The sequence below is a fragment of the Peromyscus californicus genome, unplaced genomic scaffold (assembly GCF_007827085.1).
Source record: "Peromyscus californicus insignis strain IS unplaced genomic scaffold, ASM782708v3 Scaffold_15__1_contigs__length_86483966, whole genome shotgun sequence".
Taxonomy (NCBI): Eukaryota; Metazoa; Chordata; class Mammalia; order Rodentia; family Cricetidae; genus Peromyscus; species Peromyscus californicus.
Window position 1 is genome coordinate 52,047,324 of NW_026294447.1, and position 19,492 is coordinate 52,066,815.

Sequence of the window (19,492 nt, forward strand, 5' to 3'; positions counted from 1 at the left end):
GATTCTTATCGTGCATCTTAGTAAATGTTACTCGCATGGTTTAAAATACTGTGTATTCAGGGTGATTTGTACAGAGAATCCTCTTATTATTAATTATTGTGTGAGAATTTTGTTTCATCTGTTCAACATTATTGATTTTCTGCCTGTTTATTTCATCAATTACTGAATTGAGAAAAGAGTGTTGAAATTGATAGCTGTCATTACGGACTCCTTTCGTTGGTTCTGTTCGTTCAATAAATGCACTTGCCTTCATGGTTGGTCCATGCCTTGCTCTCTTGGTCCTTCCATCTTTATGGAATACCATTCTTTTTTCTGTTCATATTCCTTGTCCTGGGCTCAGCTTGCCTGACCTTTATATAGAGACTCCAGATTCTGTGCATGGTGTTTACATGGCATAGTTTTCTGTTTATCCATTTTGTGTATGTATTTTGAGTGTTTCTCATATGGGTATAATAGAGTCAAGCTTTTTGAAAGACTCTCATTTCACAGTCTCTGCCTTTTAGATCAGTTATGTGCAATGTACCCATTGTCCAGGTCACTCACAGTGTGATTGCTGAGGGGGTGGGCTCATCTTCAGCCCATGGCTTTACGATTAGCTCATTTGTTCTTTACCAACATCTCAACTTTTGGGATTAATTTTTGAATATTCAATTTTATTTCTATATTGGATCAACAGTTTTTACTTATTTGAATTTTTTTCTCTAAGGCTTGCGCACCGTTAACTTCACAGTCTCCCTTCAGATGATAATGTACTGACTCACATGCTGATACAGGAATGCATTTTCGCTTGGCCCTTGTTCCTTTTCTTCTTTATCTCAGATAGCTTTTGTTTAATGTATATTTCGGGGGAAAATTTTATTAGATATAGAGTTCTAAGCTGAGATTTTTTTCATTTAGTCTATGGAAAATGTGGTTCTAGTGTCTTCTACTGTGCATTTTAAAATTTTTTTGTTTGTTTGTTTGTTTTTTTGGTTTTTCAAGACAGGGTTCCTCTGTGTGGTTTTGGTGCCTGTCCTGGATCTCGCTCTGTAGACCAGGCTGGCTTCGAACTCACAGAGATCCACCTGGCTCTGTCTCCCGAGTGCTGGGATTAAAGGCGTGTGCCACCACCGCCTGGCTTTAAAAAATGTTTTAAAGGATATATTAATTATACACAATAGTGGATTTTAGTATGGTGTTTTCATATGTGTGCAAATGTTCTCCATCTCATTCACCCCACTACCATCTCTTTATGCTCCACCAACTGCCACTGTTTTCCATCCTTTTCCCTGCTAGACCCTCTTCTACTTTCATAGCCTTTTCTTTTGATGACCTAGTGAGTTCAGGAGGGTTACTTACAGATGCATGGGGGAGGGGCTGCTTACAGGAGCGCAGGAACCTTCCCAGTGACTCCACCAATCAGAAAATCTTTTCCCTGTACTGCCAACCATGCCAACCATTAACTGTGTAAATCCTCAGCCCTATGGGTCCCTTCCCTCTCCGTGAGAGGTTGTTGACAGGGCTTGTGCAGATCTTTCTCAAGCGGGTAATCACAGCTGTTGTGCCTTCCATCCATGTTGTGCCGGGAAGTCAGTGTTCCACACCATGCCCCCATTTCCTCCAGCTCTTACATTCTTTCTGCCCTTTCTTTCATGATGTTCCTTGAGCCTGGAGTGTGTGTGTGTGTGTGTGTGTGTGTGTGTGTGTGTGTGTGTGTGTGTAGTATTCCATTTATAACTGAGCATTCAACAGTCACCTTTTCTCATCACTTATACTGGTTATGAGTCTCTGTAATGACTTCTGTCCATTGCAAATGAAAGCATCTCCAATCAAAGCTGATAGCAGCACTAACCTATAGAGATAAACACAGGTATTTAGAAGGCACTTGGATGGGCACATCATGTGCATTTAGCAAAACAACAAGATAGCTTCCCTTTTAGCACTTATGATCCCCCGCCTCACTCTCCCTGCTTGAGGCTTTGACTGTGTTTATAGTAGCAGACATGACTGCCCTCCTGTGGAGTGGCCTTAAATGCCACCAGAGAGTGGTCACCTACACTCTAGCAGAGGCTGCACTCCTTGCATTGTGCCTGGCTGGTTAGTACTGCACACAAGGCCTAGGGCTGGGTAGCACTGTTGATGATAGTTTTCCCCAGCAGTCTGCATAGTACCTCCCAGCACTGTGAAGGCTAGCCAGGAGGCAGGAAACTTCCAGACCAGTGTTAGCTTGACCTCCTTATGTCCCAGTTTGCACTGTTTTTGAGAAAACATCAGCAATCTTTCTTATCTTTATTCTCCAGTAAGTAATGTCTCTTTTGTTTTTAATGGCTGCTTTTAAAAGTTTTCCATCAATTTGATTTTAATGAATTTGGATGTGCTTTTCCTTTGCTGTGTCTTGACAACAGCTTCTTGAGCTACTAGGATCTTCTTGAGCTACTAGGATCTTCTTGAGCTTCTAGGATCTTCTTGAGCTTCTAGGATCTTCTTGAGCTACTAGGATCTTCTTGAGCTTCTAGGATCTTCTTGAGCTTCTAGGATCTTCTTGAGCTACTAGGATCTTCTTGAGCCACTAGAATCTTCTTGAGCTTCTAGGATCTTCTTGAGCTACTAGGATCTTCTTGAGCCACTAGGATCTTCTTGAGATACTAGGATCTTCTTGAGCTACTAGGATCTTCTTGAGCTTCTAGGATCTTCTTGAGATACTAGGATCTTCTTGAGCTTCTAGGATCTTCTTGAGCTTCTAGGATCTTCTTGAGCTACTAGGATCTTCTTGAGCTACTAGGATCTTCTTGAGCTACTAGGATCTTCTTGAGCTTCTAGGTTAGTAAGTTTCTTCAAAGTTGAAAAATAACTGAAGTGGACTATCCTAGAGCCTGTTCTTAACTCAATGACATGGGTAAAATGGATGAAAAAAAATGAAAGGAATTGGTCCTTTCATACATTTCTCTCACCCACAGAGCAGGAGTCATGAGAACATTGATACCGTGTCACGGCTATTGCATATGCTGATCTATCTGTGCCTGTGCCTTGGTAGTGGACATGTTTTAAATATGACTTATTCTCATAAAAAATGGGTTCAGGGAGGTCAGCAGATGCCACTGTGTATGCCAACCCTGCTTTGACTTGTGGTGACTAGAGTTCAGGGGGAAGAAGGATTGAAGATTCATTATGAACTCAGCAGGAAGAATGCTGTAATGGATTAGTTATGTCTTTCATGAGTATAGTTTAGAGAAATAGGGCATTTGTCCTATGTACTTGCAGCAGGGTACAGTTTAAAGGCAGTTGTGAAGTTTCTCCCATTGCAGAAGGAAACTTGCTGCCGGTCTCCACATCTTGCTTTCACTACACGTTGGAGAGAAATCTGATTACATAATACCTGTACTCAAATGATTCTTCATTTACTCATTTCTTTTTCCCTCAAAGCAAGCCAAAACAAATCTGTGATTAGAGGACTGTTTTCTAGTCAATACTTCTTGTCCCCTTATAAAATTAATTGTCCTGTTTTACCATAAGATGAGAACACGGCCATTCAGAAAGGGTACACTTTTAAGCGTACAAATGTTTTACATCATTTAAATGACAGCGTACTGTTCAGTGCATTAGACTGTGTAAAGGGAAGTTTCTGGTTATGAGTATTTCCTGGTCCATCTCAAGCCACTTTATGTTTTCCCTTGTTCTTTATATATACTGGGCTAGAGACTTGGGTACAGGTATCAGCAGGCTAGCTGAGGTTCAGTGTTTCAGGCAAGACATTCATCTTTCCAGTCCCCTGTGAAGGAGAGGGGGTGGGAACTGGAATGGTGGAGAATCCCTTCTGACCCATCACGTCATTACCCATTTGAAAAGCTCCTAGTGCTAAAAGCATAGGACATTTTGTTTGCATAGCGCTCCATAGTGAGGTGAGCCAGGGTCGAGAACCTAGTGTTGCAAGTTCTAGTCTCAGCTTGGATTTACCCAGTCTGTGACCATATCGGGCAAAATAATCTTTTAAAATTTAACTTATTTTTATGTGATGACATGAGCTGAGGAATCTGCCATACCTACCTGCTGAGCTGTTGGGGAATCCAGTGAAAATATCCTTGGGGCACCCTGAGAACTCATCAATGCTATAACATTGTGAGGTATTATGGTCCCGAGTACCTCACCTGCTACTGGCTTTCTTTCCAGGGAAGGTAGATAGAGTTGCCATGTCTTTGCCTGATTTTAACTTTTTTCGTAGGTGATTGATTCTGTTAGGACACCATCTGATTATGTTTCTATGTAGGATAAAGTGAACTATCCACTGTGTTTTTTACTGGGGCATAAACAATTTCAGTGAGAGATCTTCATTGGCTCTCTTTTGCTTTACAGCTTGGAATCCCATCCACTGCCAGCACATCGAATGCCACAATGCAATTAACAAGCCGGCTGTGAAGGTACTGCTTCCCAAGCTTGGTTCTTGGTGGTTCAGTTAGTAGAGTAAACTGCTGAGTGAACGGAGTAAGTTGCATGCATCTCCGTAGCTCTGTGGTTGATCTCAGGCTCTTCTGTGTTCAATGCAGAATTGTATTTGGGCAAGAGTAATGATGGTGTCTGTGAGTTGGGGCTGTGAATTCATAGCCAAGTGTGGTATGACATTGAGCTAATTATCAGAAGAATGCTGATGAACACATACCTTGTCTTAACTGGCTTCTATCTGAGCCAATACATTCAGAACCTGCCCCCCACCTCCGTTCCTTATATGTTATCACTTCAGAGGGTCTGCTATGTGACTATGCAAATTTGAGAATGGTAAAACAGAATAGACAAAGTTGTTAAGTCCTAGCTCAAATCATGGATGTGGATAGCTAACAGAGAGGTCTGCATAGCATGCGCACAATAGGTCACACTAGAGGTAAGGAAATTGTTTCATGGTGCCAATGTGCAGTTAGCATAAAATTAGAGACAGAACTGGGTACCCTAACTCTCAGCTTCATTCTTTTCTGTACATATTGTTCAATCCTATTGCAACTGAGTCTTAGAAGTTGGATATTCAGAAGAGTAATCACACGTCTTAACAAACAAAATTGCTCGGAGTCTATTTGTTGGATGCAGGATACACGGGTGGCTTGAGCAGGTTGGGATTTGCACGGGTGAGTGTGCACTGCGAGCAGTGGGTGCTGGCTGAAGTTAGGAGCATTTATGGGTCCTCTTGAGAAACTGGTGGTGTTGGAGTCTGTTTACCTTGTCTAGGCAGATTGTGTTGGTGCTTAAGTAATAGAAAACCAGCGCTGTCACTGATAGGGACAAAGAACAGGTAAAGTGAGACCCGGTAACTAACAACACGCTGTGTGATGATGGTAGCATTGCCATCTCCATGCATTATCTATCAGAGGATTTCCTTGTGTCGTTAAAGTGGATGCTTGCCTTTAATGACAGAAAGCCGAATGACTCCTAAGCAAGAGCAGATGACCGTGAGCCATGGACGGAAGCCCAGGCTTTGCATGCACTGCATATTCTCTGAGCTTAAGAAGGTGTGGGGCTCCAAGTCTTTCTTTGTATGAGGGTGTTCAAGCAAACACATAGTGGATCCCATGTGCTTCACGGAGCTGGTGGCGTTTCATAGCAGGGAGACCCACATGGCTCCCACTTTTATTTTTGTATCTTTACTTCCTTCTTCTTGCCTGCTACAGGTTTCTTCAGTTATTTTTTTCCTTACTTTTATGCCAGACTGCATTCTCTAGAGTCCTCTGGCATCCTGGTTAGTAAATGCTTTCTGGCCATCTAATCACAGAAAGGAGAAATTAGATTTTTCTCCTCTTCTAGGCAGACAGCCCAGCCCATTCATCTGGGTTGACCTTACTTTTATGCCAAAAAACCAGTCCTAGAGGCCAGGTGCAACCAGTCCGCCTTTGGTAGTTTTTCTTTATTGTAAGGAAATCCACATAGAAATTGTTCAAATGTAAAAGTAACCATTTGAAAGTAAACAGTTGGCATTCAGTACCTTCAGATGTTTGCAGCCACTACCTAGATCTGCCCAGAAGACATCCTCATTGCATACTTCTTCCTGCCAAGTCTTTTTTTTTGAGCACCAGTGTTTCATTTTCTAAAAAACTAACATTCCGGGCAATGCTTTCTGTGTGGGGCCATGTTTTGCACTATAGCAGGCCTGCCTCAGTGGGGTTTACTCTTCACAGCATGGCTGCACCTAAGGGCCCACCACCACCACAGAATACACAGATGCAGGGTCTCCAATGCCCGATGCTTGTTGGAAAGGAAAGCTGAGAGACTGTATAGTATGATACAGATTCAGTGTATTTAGATACAGGTTCACATTGGAGTTGAAAAACAGCCAGCAATACCCATAAAAATGTCATCACAGAATGAAGGAAGGTGAACTATTTGAAATTTTTCCTTTATCTGTCTTCCTGAGTCTGTACACTGGGCATAGATTATAAACGCTCTTTTATTTTTTAAGACAGGGTCTCATTAAATAGCCCTGCCTGGCTTAGAACTCACTATGTAGACCAGTCTGGCCTCAAACTTCAAGATAATCCATTTGCCTCTACTTCTTGAGTGCTGGGATTAAAAGTGTTGTGCCTGGCCTACAAACAATCATTTTTTGTTGTTTTTTGTTTGTTTGTTTGTTTTAATGCAACAACCAGACACAAACATATTAGTAGAACAGAACTGATCATGCATATTAATTAAGTAACGTAACAGGTCAAAAGTCAGGCAACCAGTCTCTAATGATGGTCATTCTAACATCCCAGGAATTTTTCCTTTTGAGTGGAATGGAAAACTTATCTTTGTCTGGCGGACATGTCAATGACTTATTGGGAAAGAGTGAAGTAACAGTGCTCAGGAGATCTACACGGGTTGCATGGGGATGCTTGGGGAAACACGAGTCCTCAGCAAAGCCTACTCTGCCATCGACTCTCTGCAGTCTGAGGCTTTAATGATTTGTCCCAGGGAACAGCACTTTTTAAGTAGGAGCCGACCGTTGCCATAGGGATAAGGCTGAAAACAAGTCAGAACTTAAAGTCTTATATCACATTCCACTTTTGGTTATTCCTGGTTCCATTTAAAGTTCACTTTATGAAATTGGCTGAAGCCCAGAGAATTATGTAAGACAGGGTCAGCAAACCATGTACCGCCACTAATGTGGCCACTGCTAATGTGGCTGCTGCTTGTTATTGTCAATAAAGCTTTATTGGGATGCAGCTTTGTTCATCTGCTTATGGAGTGCTTGTTTTTATGCAACACCTGAAGAGTTGAGTGGTTGTGACAGAGACTATTTGGCTCACAAAACCTACAATACTTACTCTTCAGCCATTTGTGGAAAAACTGCCACTCTCACAGACCAAACAGTTAATTCACTGTGTCTAAAGAATCAAGAAATTTACATAGGAAATATTTCACAGTAGATTGTTAGCATCAGCTAATATGCAATTTATGAGCTTTGTTGGCTTAGTTATTTAAATCTAGCAGTTTTGGTATTGATCCTGTCACTAGAACGTCTCAAGATTTTAGCTTTGAATTGTAGGTGGGGTTGTAAATGTAGGTCATTCTTCCCCTTTAAATCAGTGCAAAAAGCTAAAGACAGTGACATTCCAGAAGCGTTTGTGTACCAGTCATATTACCTGGGCACTCAGCTAAATCATAGGCATGTTATTCATGAGCACAGACACAGAATGCAGGATGGCTTTTGGAAATACTGGAAACTTTAATCGATGGAAAGTTTAAGCACAGTTAGTCACCTGACTGTTGACCTGATTGAAAACATCCAGACATCCTGACACTGTAACATGAACATTTGTGTCTCTGTGCTAGGCACAGACAACAAGGCCAGGTGTGTGTGTGTGTGTGTGTGTGTGTGTGCAGGGGGGTGGTGGTGTAAATGAGCTGCTGGTTGGGGGCGGGGAGAAAAGTGAAAATGCAACATTGAATGTGTGAGTCCAAGTTGAGTTTCAGGAGCCAGGAAAGGAACCCCTCAGTGCTAGATTTCCTGCAGACATCTCTATTGTCAGCATTTTGATGTCAGTTAATGATTTTGAAATCTTAACGATGGATTTTCCTTCTTCTAAAGAGAGATTGCTGGGCTTGTCACCCATATAACCCAGTTGAGCAGCCTGAGAACAAGGGGATTTTTCAGCTTTGTGGCAGGAGGGAAGATTTCTTGACAGTGTTTGATACTTGAATTGCAAATAGCCAGACAGAGGAACCCTGGCAGCCACATTTACATCCCCAGTGTGGGCTCCTCAGCAGAGCAGGTGGGGTTTACTAAAACAGTTTATTCTAGCTCGACACTAAAACTCTGTCATTGTCAGCCGGGCGGTGGTGGCGCACGCCTTTAATCCCAGCACTCGGGAGGCAGAGCCAGGCGGATCTCTGTGAGTTCGAGGCCAGCCTGGTCTCCAAAGCGAGTTCCAGGAAAGGCGCAAAGCTACACAGAGAAACCCTGTCTCGAAAAACCAAAAAAAAAAAAAAAAAAAAAAAAAAAAAAAAAAAAACTCTGTCATTGTCAACACACGGTATGCGTCTCGTAGGTTGGGGATGTGATATGCGGGAGCAGGAACGGTGACTCTGCATTGTCATTTGTTCCAGATGTGTATAGACCCTTCCTTGTCGGTAGCTCTGGGTGACAAGCCACCTCCACTGTATCTCTGCGAAGAATGCAGCGAGAGGATTGCAGGGTAGGTATGAGCCCCTCTACCAGACAGCAAGGGAAGTGGTCTGCACCACCGAGGAGGTTGGTCACTCAACTTCCCTGCCAGCCTTGCTGTGGTTTTGAGAGATTAGTTTGTCTGATGTTTATCGCAGTGAGCTGTTATTTGGGCTGTTTCAGCTTTGAAAAGTTGTCACGTCTGTCTTTAGAGAACACAGGAAGGCAATGCTATGTAGTGGAGCAGCTCTGATTTTGAAGCAGCCCCCCTTAAGAAGGTTGCAGAGAAAGAGCCATGCTGGAGGAAACTGGAGTTTCTAAAGCCTGCATGTCATCACTCTAGGGGCCTCTTTGTCCTTGTTAACTGTCCTTCAAGGTCTCACTTGGCTTTGTGCATATGGCCCATGTTTTGGCTGGTGTACCTAACATCTGGAAAGCATCATTGAAAGACAACTGAATATGAGGAAATGCCTGTAATTTATAGATTTACTGGAATGCATTAGATGCTTTAAAAGTTTATCATGATAGCGCTCTTAATTCCACTCCCCGTGAAAAGCTTTGAGCAGTAGTGTATAACACACAGATGTGCATGAACATTCCAGTGAAGCTCAGAAACCAATTTCATTTTTCTTCCTAGGGACCACAGCGAGTGGTTGATTGATGTTCTCCTGCCACAAGGTAAGGTGTTCTTGGGAAAGGATGAATAATGAGTAATCATGACTAATGACATGGTTGATTTATCTCCTTTTGTGCTATTTTATAAAGACAGCAACCAAAGCCTCATATTTTAGGAATATTCACTGACCTGCAGCATTATATCAATGTCTTGCTTATAATATTGTCTAAACACTTAATGACAAGGGAAGGAGCTATCAATTCTACCAAAAATTAAGGTTGGATATTACAATCAGCATTATATATGACTTAAGCCCTGCTGAGTTGTATCTTGAGGAATATTCTGTGTGTTGAACAGATGCTACCAATGACGTGTTTCTGTGCTGGATCAGAAAGGGAACCATGGTCCCTTTTTCCTGCTACTGTTACTGGCTCTGTATTTTGGGGGGCAGTGCCCTTTAATTGCTCTGAGAGCTTGTCTCCCAATCAATAAGATAGGGATAAAGCATATCTAGTGTACTGTGATAAAAAGATAAGATGTGTGATGCTCCTTGGAGTCCATTAGAGTCTGCTAGGAGTTGATAGTTCTCCGTACACAGAGAGGTGGCTATTCCAGCTTCCTTATCAGGGCTGTATCGAAAAGCAAAAGTGCTCAGGAAAGCTGAGGACAGACTTGGGTAGGAAAGCTGCAGGCATACTGACTCCCCCCCCCCTCCCCCATCACACACACACAGCACAGACTGTGACCACAGACACAGATAGTGAAGGGACAAGCAGGAGAGGCCATGGGAAGCCTGATGCTGACGAGGGCCGTGAACTCCTCTTTTTGTTTAGATTACACTACTTCTTTGAAATCCAACTTTTTAATATTAGATTATCTCAACTTTAAGAGAGGAATCAATTTAATGAGTGCTATCCCTAACACAGAGCAATGCTGTCAGTCTCCATTTCCTTCCAGGGAAATTTTGAAAATTTGCTTTATCTATAGGAAGATATGGGCTTGTAATGTGGACAGAGGCATACATCAGGCTACTTTTCTAGTGAGCCTCTGGCTCTCTGATGTTGGAGAGTCACATTCAGAAATACATTACTGTATTTTGTTGGTTTCTTTTTAGACAAGGTCTTACTAATGTCACTCAGACTGGCACTGAACCCTAAATTTTCCTGTCTCTATCTCCTGAGTACTGAACACGCATGCCCCACCCTGGCCGGCTTGTTTTTCTTTCATTTTGTTTTCATAACCAACAGGCTCTTGCTATATTGCCTAGGTAGGACTTCAACTCCTAGACTCAAGCAGCCTCTTGCCTCCTGAGTAGCTGGCTCCATAGGAGCATGCGTCAATGTTCAGTTTCTAAGATACAAGCACCTGTTAAATATCAGACTTGTTCCTGAACTCTGGCCTTCATTTTTAGATGATGTTCATCTGTGGAAGAATTGATAGAGCTTTTGGTTCACGTCAAATTATTTAACACATATAGTAGGTTATCAAAAGGTTATATAAAATGAGTTTTAAACACCAAGTTATACATTTTACTGATTTTTGTATCAATTCCTAATTTATAGGCAGGGTCTGGGAAACACCTTCCTTTAATCTTTTGAATTAGTGTAACACAGACTATTCTATAAATAAAGCGTCAGTCCATTTCTTGGGGCCTTACTATTTTAAGGAAAATAGTGATAGATTCTCGGAAAAATTATTTTCAACTACTCTCAAGATACCAGTTTCCATGGAAACACTTGGTATGGCAACTGAAAAGAATTCTTATGCACATATTAAAGCCGGTCTCATTAGCAGACAGCAGTTTGACTGCCTTGCTCCAATAGATCTCCTCATGTTTGATAAGGGATTTTTCATAAGTAATCACGAGGCTGTTTTGCACTAGTTAATACTGATAGCTCAAGTCAGAGTAGACCAAGACAAGTGTTTCCTATAGTCTTGACATTTCAGACCATCTCATAATGCTGTAAGCACAGCCCATCCCTCCACAGCAGTGTCATGGAAAGAGCAGAAACAGGAAGCCCAGAGAACTTAGCTGCTCTCATGGCTTCATCAGTGATGGCTTCAGTGATCCCCAGTAAGTCTTCTGAGTGTTACTGTCCAATGAGATCAAAGTTGTATGACTTTAACTTGACTGATTTCCTTAACGTATTTGACAAGGTTAAATTAGATGTGAGAATAGGAGACATAGTTACAGCACACAATAAAAACTTCAAACTGTTAGCAAGAAAGAGATACTTTGTGCTTTTGGGGGAAAATAGAGGCCAATAAATATAGATGACAATTTATGAGGCAAATCCAAATCTTTTTGATGAAGTCTATTGGTTTGCATTACTAAGACTGTATTTTTTTTTTTTTTACTCTTCATGGTTGCCCTTATTTAAAATGGGCTCTTTCTTTGTTGATATTTTGTGTACCTTCCCCTTACAGCTGAAATATCTGCTATATGTCAGAAAAAGGTAAGCGCACACCTTCTGTGTGATGGGGCATGATTCCCTGTGTTCGTGTGTAACCTCATCTGTTGACATCTGCCTCATTTCTGCACCATGGGTTCCCACTGTGCACATGTCAGTGTATTTGTGAAGGAGGAGAGGGAGTGCTGTACGCATGTAAGATTGTGACGTCCACATGGTCTCCATGTCCATAGCTGCTTTTGCTCACCGTCATATGCTCAGTGTCTTTGTTCAGCACTCTGAAATGGAAGCACACGTGCAGTTCTGGGGGAGAGTCTAATCACAAAAACTGCAGATGATAGTGCAATTCATGTGATTTCATTTTAAAAGGGTGTTTCTTATGTGCTAAAAATCTTTGTTGTTTTGAAACTTGATGCATATAGTTTAATATATGTCAAAAATATGCCCAGATCAAATACATGTAGAAAATATTCATTTAGGTGTAAGTTGAAGGACATGTTTAGCTAAATATTCCTCTGCTAAAACTTCCCTTTGCCATTTTACATCGTTTCTTTAGGTCATTCCATTCCATTTTTCTTTTATTTTTTGGTAGTTGAAAAGGTAACAGGAAGCAGCCCGGTAGTATGACAAAAGCTTTGACTTGTTGGTCAAGGAACCTGGATTCTGGTTCACTCTACTCTCTCCTGCTTATTTGAATTTTGTACCATTCATTTAAACTTTTTGGGAGGTTGATCTTGAATGTGTACCTTTGAAGGCTGTCTTGCTTATTTATTGCTATGTAACAAACCATCCTGAAATGTAGCGGTTACCAGCACCAATCAGTTATTGCAATCAATTGATTGCAATTTTGTGAATTGGCAATTTGGCTAACGAACTCCTCTAGGCTCCTTTATGCACTTGCATTAGGTTGTTGTTGGTATGTGGTGGGGGTGGGGTGGAGTAGAGGAGTCACAGAGTGTGAAATGCAGGGAATGACGATTGGCTGATAACCGATGGTTCATCATCACATATTATATGTGGGACCTTAGCAGGGTTGGCTGAATGGTTGAGACGACAGAGGTATCAGGGCCTCCCTCTTTCCCTGAGAAGTCTCACCCTCCAGGAGGCTAGGCTGGCCCTGTGAACAGACAGCAATGTTCTGGAAGAGCCAGAAAGGAGGTTGCAAGGCCCCTTTTGACAGAAGCTCAGAAGTCATAAACCATCAGTTCTGCTGCATGTCACTGGGTAAAGCAACTCGAAGGTCAGCACAGAATACAGAAGTCTGTGCAACAGATTAACACAGTGTCTTAGTTAGGGTTACTATTGCTATGATGAAACACTATGAACAAAAGCAAATTGGGGAGGAAAGGGTGGCTTACGTTTCTAGATCGCTGCTCACCGTTGAAGCAAGTCAGCTCAGGAACTCAAACAGGGCGGGAACCTGGAGGCAGGAGCTGATGCAGAGGCCATGGTGGCATGCTGCTTACTGGCTTGCTCCTCATGGCTTGTTCAGCCTGCTTTCTTATAGAACCCAGGACCACCAGCAGGGATGGCATCACCCACAATGGACTGGGCCCTCCCCATCAATCACTAATTAAGAAAATGCCCTACAGGCTTGTCTACAGCCCGATCTTATGGAGGCATGTTCTCAGTTGAGGTTCCCTCCTTTCAGATGACTTTAGCTGTGTCAAGCTGACATAAAATTAACCAGGACAATTGACTCTTGCCAACTTGACACACAAATATATCACTATTAAGACATAACCTCTCCTTTCCTGTTCATCCCCAAGATCACAAATTAACATCAACATCACAACATCAAACATTTTATAAACTTAAAATACCCCACAGTCTTTAAAAATTAAAACACTTTAAAATTCAGTCTTTTTTAAAACCTCAAATCTCCTTAAAAATTCAGTCTCTCAGCTGTGGGCTCCAGAAAAATAAAAAATAAGTTAAATACTTTCTTATTTCAAGAGGGAAGATCCAGGGCACAGTCATAACCAGATTAAAGTCAAACCAAAATCCCATCAGTGTAAATAAGGCAATGTCCACTATCTGGGATTCACTCACAATCTTCTGGCCCCTCCAAAGGGCTTGGGTCACTTCTCCGGCTCTGCCCTCTGCAGCACACACAGCTTGTCTTCTAGGCTCCGGCTGGCTCCACTCCACAGCTGCTTGTGTCCTTGGTGGTCTTCCCACGGTTCTGGCATCTTCAAAAATTGGGGTCTTCTGCGGCAACTGGGCTGCACTTTTACCAATAGCCTCTCATAGGCCCCCTTCATGGTGCCAAGCCTCAACTTCTGTGCAAGACCCTTTCAGTCCTGGGCCACCAAGGCTGTATCTACCAATGGCCTCTCCTGTCCTCTCACAGTGCCAAGCTTCAGCTGCTCTCCATGAACTCATTCATGCCATCAAAACCAGTACTATCTAGGTGACTCTTACACTACCAAGTTTGACTGCCAGCACTCAGTACAACCTTGGTGGCCTCTGGAACACAGCTTCTTGTGTGTCGACTCTCTAGAAACACTTCCCAGAAGATTCCACCTCAATGGAGCTGGTCTCTTCTTAATCACTGCTAATTTCTCTGCTCCAGCGGACCAGCATCGAGTATCCCAGCAAAGCAGAGGTTTCACTTTAGTAGTTCTGTATCCTGTAAATGACAGCTGATTCTTCAGTCCCAGCTAACCAGAACCACAGAATCTTAATTCACAATAACAAATGACCCCAATAGAGTCTTTAAACTTCCCCTAAAACTCCACAAGCTAGGCCTCCATATCCCACAATCCTGGTACCAACTTGTCTCGGTTAGGGTTACTGTTGCTATGATGAAATACCATGAGCAAAAGCAAGTTGGAGAAGAAAGGGTGGCTTACATTTGCAGATTGCTATTGCCATTGAAGGAGGTCAGGACAGGAACTCAAACAGGGCAGGAACCTGGAGGCAGGAGCTGATGCAGAGGCCATGGAGGGGTGCTGTTTACCGGCTTGTTCCACATGGCTTGCTCAGCCTGCATTCTTATAGAATCCAGGACCACCAGCCCAGGGATGATACCACCCACACTGGGCTCTCCCACTAATTAAGAAAATGCCTTATAGCCTGATCTTATGGAGGCATTCTCTCAACTGAGGTTCCCTCCTTCTACATGACTCTAGCTTATGTCCAGTTGATATAAAATTGGCCAGGATAAGCAGATTTAGCAGTTCCCTCTTTGCCCTCAGAATCCTGCAAGCCTGAAAGCATCTTCATCTCAGGCTGTTCCTGTTCTTCTCAGTCCACCCTGACAGAATCCACGAGAAACGCCGTGTGCTTTTAGGTGTCCGTTATAAACCTCTTTCATTAAACACAAGTTAAAAGTACATCTCTGTGAGATAAACCCTGCTATACCTTGAACTCTCCTCAGAGCTTCTGGGAATAATGCCTTGCAGTCTCAGCACTTTATTATTTAGTGGTGAGGATAGTGAAGCATGCCCTTAAAATCTCCAGGTCTTTGTTTGCCTAAAAGAGACTATGATGTAATACACCACATTCTGAGTCTTTTTTCTTTTCTTTTCTTTTTGGTTTTTGAGACATGGTTTCTCTGTGTAGCCCTGACTGTCCTGGAACTCACTCTGTAGACCAGGCTGGCCTCAGAGATCTGTCTGCCTTTGCCTCCCAAGTGCTGGGATTGAAGGCATGTGCCACCACCGTCCTGCTCATTCTGAGTCCTAACAAATGGCTTTATATCTAACCCTGTAATCATTGTTCCCCTGAGAGCACATTTTCCTGATGCAGCCCTGGATCTGGTGTTTACCCAGGAATCTTTTCTTACCTTGAGAATCTTAAACCACTGACTAGGAAGAGTGTCCTGGGTGCAATATTTTCTCTTTAAACTCTAGTTGTAACTAGAATGATTCGTTCTTCTATTCAGATTCTCTCCTCTCTCTCTCTCTCTCTCTCTCTCTCTCTCTCTCTCTCTCTCTCTCTCTCTCTCTCTCTCTCTCTCTCTCTCTCTGTGTGTGTGTGCACGCTTATTTGTGCATGTGCATGCGGAGGCCACAGGTGGACATGAGTTGTCTTCCTCCATCACTCCATACCTTGCGTTTTGAGATAGATTTTCAGTGAATCTGGAGTCTGTGGTTTCAGCTGGACTGGCTGGCCAGCAAGATTCCAATGTCCACTTGTCTCCCTTCTGTCCCCAGATCTCGGTCTTAGCTATGGAAACCATTGCACCCAGCTTTTACATAGCTTCTGGGCATCGGATTCTTGGAAAGCAAGCGCTTGACCCACCCGAGCTATCACACCAGCCACGCAGTGTGGACCGTCTATCACACCAGCCACTCCAGTGTGGACTGTCCATCACACCAGCCACTCAGTGTGGACCGTCCATCACACCAGCCACTCAGTGTGGACCGTCTATCACACCAGCCACTCAGTGTGGACTGTCTATCACACCAGCCACTCAGTGTGGACTGTCCATCACACCAGCCACTCAGTGTGGACTGTCCATCACACCAGCCACTCAGTGTGGACTGTCTATCACACCAGCCACTCAGTGTGGACTGTCCATCACACCAGCCACTCAGTGTGGACCGTCTATTACACCAGCCACTCCAGTGTGGACCGTCCATCACACCAGCCACTCAGTGTGGACTGTCCATCACACCAGCCACTCAGTGTGGACTGTCTATCACACCAGCCACTCAGTGTGGACTGTCTATCACACCAGCCACTCAGTGTGGACTGTCCATCACACCAGCCACTCAGTGTGGACTGTCCATCACACCAGCCACTCAGTGTGGACTGTCTATCACACCAGCCACTCAGTGTGGACTGTCCATCACACCAGCCACTCAGTGTGGACTGTCCATCACACCAGCCACTCAGTGTGGACTGTCTATCACACCAGCCACTCAGTGTGGACTGTCCATCACACCAGCCACTCCAGTGTGGACCGTCTATCACACCAGCCACTCCAGTGTGGACCGTCTATCACACCAGCCACTCAGTGTGGACTGTCTATCACACCAGCCACTCAGTGTGGACTGTCTATCACACCAGCCACTCAGTGTGGACTGTCCATCACACCAGCCACTCCAGTGTGGACTGTCTATCACACCAGCCACTCCAGTGTGGACTGTCTATCACACCAGCCACTCAGTGTGGACTGTCCATCACACCAGTCACTCAGTGTAGACTGTCCATCACACCAGCCACTCAGTGTGGACTGTCCATCACACCAGCCACTCAGTGTGGACTGTCTTTCATGGCAGCACCACACTGCCAGGTGCTCAGTTCTCTTCCAAACTTGCAGTAACTCCACATCAGTGGCAGGTAGGGGCATTAGTGATGGACCTGGATTCTCTGGGTGAAGACTCAAACAGTGTGTGACAGAGATGACTTGTGACAATAGTCACAGTGAGTCTTTGGGGGTTCCTTGGAGGGGAAGTACATTTCATGCAAGGAGGAACAGAAATGCTATGGTCAGAATGCCATTCTTGGATTCTCCTCTCAATGAGAAGTAGAGCCTATGTTTCCTCCCCTGGGTTGGGAACATGTGACTGTCTTCAGGTAGCAGAAGTGACTTTGTGTGACTTAGACTGGGTCACAAAAGGTCACACATCTTACTCCTGGTCCTCTTGAGCGCACACTTCCAGGGTGTCCCTCTAGAATCTTCTGGTGTGCTATGAGAACCCAGGTGCTATGGTTTGAATGCAGATTGTTCCCTAAGGGCTCATGTATTGAAAATTTGGTCCCAAGGGTGACAATGTTAAGGGATGGAGCCTAGGGGGAGATCACTCAGTACTAAGCCTTTGGAACAGATTGCATAGCTCTTCATAGGTCTTAGTGGGTTCCCACAGAATGGGTTGTTACAGAAGACCAAATCTGACCCCTCTTGGTGTCTGGATTGCTATGTGATCTCCCCACCCCCTCAAGCACTTCTGCCATTTGGAGACTATCTTTTAAGAGGTCCTCATCAGAGCCCAGTTATTGCCTCTGCCATGCCCTTGAACCTCCATAATATGAAGCTACAATACCTGTTTTCTTTATAATGGGAGTCATGTGTATTTTGTCATAGCAACATAAAATGAAGGGATACATCAAAGTATACGGAGAGGACAAGTATAGATGCTCTAGTGAGAAAGCCTAGCCTGTCCTTCAGTTTCCCCAGCCAGCATCAGATACATGGTGAAGAAGGTCTCCCTGGCGCAGCTCTTCTGGTTCCCGGCAGTTCCCGGCAGTCATTGCATTTTAGCCCCTAATATTACAGAGCAGAGCCACCTTGCTCGTGTCCTGTGAGAATCTTTAACTTGGAGAATCCAGGTACATGCCCACATGGCTGAGGTTCTGAGTGGTTTATTATGCAGCAGGATAAAATAGGAAAAGTCAGTTCTGGGGTTGTTTTCAAGTGTTCTGAGGACTATTTATCACTCTCATCGGCTCCTTCCACCCTGTCCCCGATGCCGCTTCTGGGTTTCCGAGTATTTTCTCCAGCACCTCCTTTCCAAATGAATCTGTCCCTTTTACGTCCCTCTCATACCCTACCAGGTGCAATTAACACAGATGAATTGACTCTTCACCATTCTGCCTGGCTATGTCCTCAGTCACATCCTCAAACTCATGAGGTGCCTTACAGCAGCGGTTATTACAGCGGTTATTACAGGCGTATTACAGCAGCGGTTAACTCTGGCATTTCTCTGCCACAAATAGAACAAAATAGATCTCCCTTCCTCTCCCTCCCTCCCCCTTCCCCATCCTCCTGCCCCTCCTTCCCACTCCCTCCCCCTCCTCCCTGCTGTTCTGCTTTCCCTCTCCTTGCCATGCTGGGGATGGAACCCAGGACCTTGCTCATGCCTGGGCAAACACCCTACTAGGTCACCTCTTTTGCAGCTTTCAAAGACAGTTTCTCCCCCCATTGCCTTTTCAGCCTCCTTCAGTTTGCACCATTTAGCTCTTGGCTGCTTTTCTAGACCCCCACCTCCTGCCTGGCTCCAGCCCCAATGCCACCTTCTCAGTGTGTGTTATGGCAGCCTCCCACTTCCGGAGTTAATGTTCATCTTGGCTATGGCCTAGCAAAACAAAGCATCTTTGTACGATGATTACTTGTTTACAGTCTGCAGTCACCGGTAATTTGGCCTAGGATTGACTGGGCGATTCTTCTGGTTTTGCCCGTCCACGTCCACAGAAGTACAGTTAGTGGAAAACTGGAGGAGGGCTGCTCCCTGCCCTCCTTGTTGTCTTGCCCAGCTGGACTAACTGGGATGGCCAGGATATTAGGTATCTGGACACCTCCTGAATGTTGTGTGTTGAGGTTCCTGAGGTGACAGTGTTCCAGTGTGGGGGAAAAGACTCCACCTATTAATAGATTGAACTAGAAGGCCTCTGGAGAGGAGAGTCTGGTCTCAGGCTAAGTGTCTCTATGTGTCTGGGTTTGACTACAGGAAAGAAATAGGAAAAAGAAGGTGACAGTCAGTCCTTGACAATAGTCCATACAGCTAAGCACTTGTCTGAGGACTTGGTATTACACAGGTGTTTAGTGGGTGTTTACAAGTCCTGTTGTTACATTTGCAAGATGGCTCTGAATCCGACAGCTTCTGCCTGGTGTAACTGCTGTCCATGTTGTTTATACAGCTGAATGGCCGGAGAGATCATGAGTATCTTTTCCTTCCTCTATGTATCTAAATGCATTTGTTATGTTCTATATGAACCATAGAAAAATCTCATACTGAGCAGAGATAATCATGATAAGTGAATTTTTCTTTCTTGTACATAGTGGACCAAGAAATCTACAGCAAAAAGTCAGAAAACTTAAAAATGATGCCAGCATTTAGGGAGCATCTGGACAGTTGGAAGTAGGCTGGGGAAACAGCTGACCTTAAACTTCAGGACTGTATTATGGCTAAC

General features: G+C 43.9%; 1 protein-coding gene across 1 annotated transcript in view; it reads left to right on the plus strand.

Moving 5' to 3' along the window:
* Unc79 (unc-79 homolog, NALCN channel complex subunit) overlaps nucleotides 1-19,492 on the plus strand; it is a 245,998-nt gene that overhangs the window by 89,838 nt on the left and 136,668 nt on the right. Inside the window, 4 exon segments of the mRNA XM_052738842.1 lie at nucleotides 4,330-4,394; nucleotides 8,545-8,633; nucleotides 9,240-9,280; nucleotides 11,646-11,674. Of these exon segments, the coding sequence (XP_052594802.1) occupies nucleotides 4,330-4,394; nucleotides 8,545-8,633; nucleotides 9,240-9,280; nucleotides 11,646-11,674 (224 nt within the window).